Source organism: Acanthisitta chloris, unplaced genomic scaffold (genome assembly GCF_000695815.1).
Source record: "Acanthisitta chloris isolate BGI_N310 unplaced genomic scaffold, ASM69581v1 scaffold10238, whole genome shotgun sequence".
NCBI classification, from domain to species: domain Eukaryota; kingdom Metazoa; phylum Chordata; class Aves; order Passeriformes; family Acanthisittidae; genus Acanthisitta; species Acanthisitta chloris.
The window spans coordinates 13,704-19,767 of NW_008686459.1; the positions used below are offsets into that span (position 1 = coordinate 13,704).

At 41.4% G+C, this 6,064-nt stretch overlaps 1 protein-coding gene across 1 annotated transcript in view; it reads left to right on the forward strand.

Annotated features, from left to right (window-relative positions):
• The window catches only part of LOC103807412 (isoleucine--tRNA ligase, cytoplasmic-like), a gene marked incomplete at its 3' end in the record, with an annotated part of 30,455 nt that overhangs the window by 9,616 nt on the left and 14,775 nt on the right, over positions 1 to 6,064 (forward strand). Inside the window, exon 5 of the mRNA XM_009080139.1 lies at positions 3,746 to 3,863. Coding sequence (XP_009078387.1) covers positions 3,746 to 3,863 — 118 coding nt within the window. The remainder of the gene's footprint in view (positions 1 to 3,745; positions 3,864 to 6,064) is intronic.

Here is a 6,064-nt window from a genome sequence, read left to right on the forward strand (position 1 = left end):
GAGATCATGGCTGTACACTGAAAACTGCTTTCCTGTGGGAACACAGCTTGGAGCTCCCTTTGGTGATGGGGCTTTTTGTTTGCTCCTTCCACCAAACCCATTTCAGTTGTTCCAGCTTTAGTTTGCTTTTATGGATGGATATTAAGAAGGGACCTCTCTTTCCTTTCTGACCAGGTGTGGCCTTTAGTAGCATCAGGCTCGTGGTGCCACCGTACTCCTAACCTGCAACTGAAGAAGTTGTAGGTAGCTCCTGAAACTGGAACATTTGTCTTGTGTTGCTGCACATTTTTTTATAGTCTGTATTCTCAAGGTGAGCTCTTGTCACTAATGCCAGTGCCTATCTGCCTTGGCCTTTCTCAGTGAGAGGGTGAATGGGGACTCCTCCTGAGAAGGACTGGTTTGGTGCCTGAGAAGTGCCACTTGCTTTTGCATCTGCTGGTGGATATTGGGGAATGTTGGATTTTGTGTCAGATGCCAAGGGTGTTCTGAGTATTTAATTGACTGATTCAGTGTCTTTTTGACGAAAAAATCTCCCTTTGTAAGAGTTTTATTATATCCATGTGGTGTCTGTGTGGTGTATATGTGACCTGGATGAACAAATAGTGTAGCAAGGTTCTAGTTTCTCAGAAGTTATGCCTATGGAGAGGGTAACTCAGACTTTGTTGTTGCCTGGGCTTGAACCAGTTGTATCATCCCCTCACGACACTTTAGGAACAGCAAACTTTTCATGCCTTTTGTGTCATGCCTTTTGGAAGTTAAACATTCCTTGCATCTTTAGGGATCAGATTCTCTTAACAAGAGGCTGAAATATACATCTTGAGTTCACCTTTTCCCTTACTGCATTTTTCTTCAGTAAAGGAGTGTGTCAGTGCTGCTGCCACAGCCAAGAGGATGCAACTACATTTATTTACAGTTGAGGAGAAATGTAGGAGATTTCGAGAAACAGGGTTTGATTTCTAGTTTCTGTGAGTAAATGTTTTCTGTTTGTCACTAAAAAAGAGCTCAGTGGGTCTGTTAGGTTACTGGTTTTTATCGGAAAGCACTGCCGTTTGAGTTTTGGCTTACAAACCTAGTGCACCTTTCTTGCAAGTTGTCAACAGTTTTCAGACATGAGAGTTAAAACATGTTTTGACAGGCTATTGTCTAAAACAGTGTTGAATTTGCAAGAAAAACACGATATCCACCTGTAAATTACTCTTATTGTTAGAACCAGGTTCATCTTTAGCAGCTGTGGTGTTTCAGGTGGGCAGTGCTGCTAGCAGGAAGCTCTTTGGGAGTCATCTCCTGTGCACTCCTGATGGTCACACACTGACAGCTCTCAAGAGCTTTTTTGTTAAGGAAACGATTTAGGTGCTCTTTGAAATAACAGGACAGGTTGTTGTGATAATGAGAGCAGTGATAATGCAGTGCATCAAGCAGCAGTCCTGGCTCAACCAGCAACTCACTCTGTTGGAATGGCTGTGTGAGAGGAGAGGTGATGATAAATTACAAATGTGTGGTCGTGCTGACCTGTAGCAAGAACTTTGGAGTGGGATGCGGTGTGAGAGTCCATCCCTGCCCAGCAGGGCACAGCTGGTTTGCAGTGGGGCAGGATTGCCACAGGAGGGAGATGCTGGCCTGGACTGGGAGCTTGGCAGCTCCATCTAGTGCTCACCTTTCCTGAACAGCTCCCTGAGTTTACAGTTATATTTACAGCTGAATTAAATATTCAGTGTTTCTCTGAGTAGTTGTCTTGTGTGGTGTTAGTAGGCAGTGTTCTATAGAAAGTAGAGATGAAGTGGAGCTTTATTTTTATAGGTATTTTAGTTAATGTTTTTGAAAGGCAAATAGAACACCTTTGGTATGAATACTGTCACTTGTCACAGCCTGCTCTAATTATGCTCTGAGGTGGTAAGCATACATTTAAACTTACTTTTTTTAACTCCCCACAAAAACTTGTGCAGTTAGCCAGCCCAAATGTATATGCTGAAAACTGCTGAAACTCTATTCAGGGATCATTTTTATAAAAGAGTGATATAGATTTATGCAAGTTTAAGGTGATAAACTTTAAAATCTCAGTTGCAAAGTAGATGCACTCGCTGCTATGTTTCAGCTTTGGGTTGGGGGTCAGACAGCCACAACTTGCCTGTGGGTGACATTTATGGCTTGAACAAGGTTGCTTGGGGATGTGTGTGTAAGGCAGGGCACCTTTCTTGGAGTGCACAGCTCTGAAAGACTGCTGGGTTTCGCTCCTCTGGCAGAACTTGATGTTGCTGAGGGTCTCTGAGGCTTTTTTCATCTCAGGGTTCAGGTTATGTAATTTTTCTGATGTGAGTGACCATTCTTAGGGAATTTTTTACTTTTACCGGTGGCCCATGAATAAATCTGAATGGACTGCATGTCTTTTCCATATGACAGTCTGTGTTTCCTCCAACTGCCTAATCTGAAGGGTAACAATTATTCTGAGTAAGCAGAATAATTCCATGTCAGCAAGCTAGTGCATATATTCAGATATTCTTGTTTTGGGCTACAGATAAAATCAATGCAACAAATCTACTTGTGTTTCATGGTGAAGATTATAATTTCAGACACAGAAGGCAAGACACTGATTGAAATACAGGTCCAGATTCTCAAGCATAAAATGACAGCCTGCAGAAAAAAGTGCTACTTGCCAGGATGGGGTTGGTTGCTTAGCAATGGGCTATTTATCTGCAAAGGGACCCAGAAAAGTGCTCAGGATGGTTTGAAAACGTAGTTTGAATAAAGCAGCTTTTAAAGTCAGCAGAGTTTAACAATTTGGATATGCAATATGAAACAATGAGACTCTGCAGAAGCTCAGCTCTGTGAGTTGAATTTGGCATCATTATTTCAGGCTTGCCCTCTTGGGCCTTGCAGCCTGCAGGCTGTGCCACTAAGTGTGCAAGTTGGTGCGACCTGATAAATGTTGATCTGTTAGTAAACTCTGCAGTGTTCACATTTTATCTGTCACATGGACACTGGATGAGTTGCTGATGAGTTTTCTCTTCCAGCTTCCATTCATCTTCAGCATTGGCTCAGTTTGTTACAGGGTAATATTAAGTGCTGTCTTGATTATTTCAAGAGAAATTAAGAATCCAAACGTGCTACAGGCTGTATTGAAGATTTCTTAAACAGAGTTAAAGCTTAATATGAGACTGATGTTGGAGAGGAACTGAGTCCAGAGGAGAACATTAAATGGAATTCATGATTTTTCTTGGTCATCTGTGCCCTTTTGTGAAAATGCTCTTCAGATTGTCAGAATTTACTTGGGGTGGCTTGCAGGTATCTCCAGCCTGTATCTGTGCCTCCCCTGTTGCACTGGCTGCTGTAGTAGATGTTCAAGATCATGTAATAAGTGAGCAGCTATGTCACTACACATCTCTCTAAATTAAACTGAGTTCAGCCTTGTTAACAGTTCAAATTTCATGTGATCTTTGTATTCAAGAAATCTGGGAGAGATTAGTCAGCAATACAGATCTGTGTTTCATCTAAATGTTATGTGCTCTGCAGTAAGTGCATGGAATACCAAGCTGCTAGAATCAGCTAAATCTAAAAATCTGCCAGAAATAGTTACGATCAAATATCTCTTTCCTTTTGACTTGCACATATTGTCTTTAGTTGATGGTTGATTGTTTAAAGAAGGTGTCATTTATAAGGAAATGCCAGCTAGAGCAGAAACCCCATTTTGCAGTTTATTTGCTAAATTTGAAACACCAAGTGCTATTCCATGTTCCTTGTGTGCTTCCAGGTGGGTTTTCAGGCAGCTGTATGACAAAGGACTGGTGTACAGAGGTGTTAAGGTGATGCCTTTTTCAACTGCATGCAATACTCCTCTCTCCAACTTTGAGTCCCATCAGAACTACAAGGTAAGTCAGTACATGTGTATGTTGCAAACAGGTTTCTCTATTGCCTTCAGTCTGGATTTGGAAAGCTTTAGTACTATTTTGCTTGATGTTATTGCTGTTATTGGTGTTATATAAGCATGTTACTACACTCCAAATTGGTAGTAAAAATTTAGGTAAATGGGTTAGTTTCTATCAAATTTTGCTGTATTTGTTTGGATCACTTGATCTTAATCTTCTTCTTGGTTGCTACTTGCAGATATCTAAAGTACACACTTTGTTTTATTCTGGTACATCAGTCCCTCTCTGGGCTCTCAAGATGAGTATTACAGTGTGTTGGGTTTTATGCTGGATTTTTGGAGGAGGGCTGCAGCTGTGTCTCTGTACAGGTCTGCAAAGGGCAGAGTTGAAGTCTTCTGTGAGGGGATTAATAAGGAATGCCAAAGACTCTGTAGCAGTAGGATAATGGCTCTTCTAAGAATCATTAATTTAGATCAGGGAAGTCCAGGAAGTGTTTTCCCCAATACAGTGCATGGTTTGCTGTGATATATGAAGTGCTCCTGTAAAAGTGAGTGACTAGATACAGTAGGTGCAGCTTCTCATTTTTGACAAACTCACGTTCACATATGCGGAGGCAGAACTTGTGTCCCAGTTTTCCAAATCTCATGTTAGTTTGTGGATAGAGGTTTTGTATTCTTCCCAATCCCTACCTAGGCCTCCTATCCTTATATCGTAAATCTGTCCCTTAGATTGTTACAGCAGAGAGCTAGCACAGATTGTGCATCTGTTCTGTTTTACATCTTGCCTAGAAAAGGACAGTTTGCTGGCCAAAAATAGTGGTTTAAACCAAATATTTAAATAGCCTTGTAGTGCAGTGCAGCCCACAGATACTAGGGCTCTCAGTATTGCTGAGGGGTATTTATACTGAAGAATAAAGGGGTTGTGATTTATGAGACTGAGATTTGCAAAGACATCTCAGTATTTATGACTGATAACTGAAATAATTATTTGACTTGTCCTTATTAACTGTCATTTCTCATGGGCTCAGATTAATGAACTTTCTTTGGAGCAAAGATTGTTTTGGTGCTTTTTTTTGGGATGTGTGTGCCCCTTTCCCATAAAGCGAAGCTCTTTTCTCTTCTTGAGTCTTAATGAAATACTTAAATGCTGTTTCTTTCTCTAGAACCAGCAGTGTGTGTGTGTGGGGATGCAGCTCTGCCACTGCATGCAAAAATGATCTTTCTGGTCTGCTTAGGGGGTGGTATTTTGAGGACTGAAATGCTGGGGGTCCATAAGCTGACATGATTTATTCTTGGCTGGCACAGTCATTCCTGAGTGTAAGGCAGCTGTTGGCTTTCTCACTGTGGAAAGCAGCCTTTGGCTTCTGCTAATCAGCCTGCTGGGAATCAGGATGCAGATCGGGAGAAAACAGGACACAAGGAGCATGTTTAGAAACCATTAGGTATCTAATGCAGATTTGAGTATACTGTCAGCAGTATTACATTTAGCTAAAGAAGTGTTGTCTTTAGATGAAAGCAGGCATAATTGTAACAGATGAAACATTAGGCAGTGCCATTCCCTGGCAGCCTGGATGTTATTTTTTATACTTTGCCAGATGTTCTTGTCTACCTGGTCAGCATAGTGCTTCAGAAAGTGAAGTGAATAGCCTGCAGTATTGCTTAACAATTGCTAGAGACAGAACTGGAGCAATAGCTTGATCCCTGCCTGGTATTGAGTGCAGTCCATGGTGTTATGTAATATTTATGTTTTACTGTTGACTGCACCAGATGTTCACAGAAAATTCCCTCTGGAGCAGCCCTTAGCTCAGCCAGAAATAGCTGCCCTGTCCCATGATGCCATTAACTGTTCCATGATGCTGGATGGAAACCAGAGCGCCTTGCACGAGACGTGCTGAGTTGACAGGACCCATTTCTGTTTAGGGGCTGTCTGCATGGCACCTTTTTTTGTTTGGCATTTCAGATTAATAGTGAAAACTTCACATTTGCAAGAGCAGACTTGCTTTTTCAATCAGCTTTTTGTAACAGTGGAAAATGAAATGACTGAATAGGGTTGTACTTAGCTGAAAGAAAAACTTGTGTTTGGGAGATTCTTTTGACTCACTTGTAGTTTTATAGAGTAGCTGACAGATCTCCTTGCATGAGATTTTTTTACTCTTGAATATTGGCGTAATCTTGTTTTTAAGTGCCCCAAACTTCACACCCCAC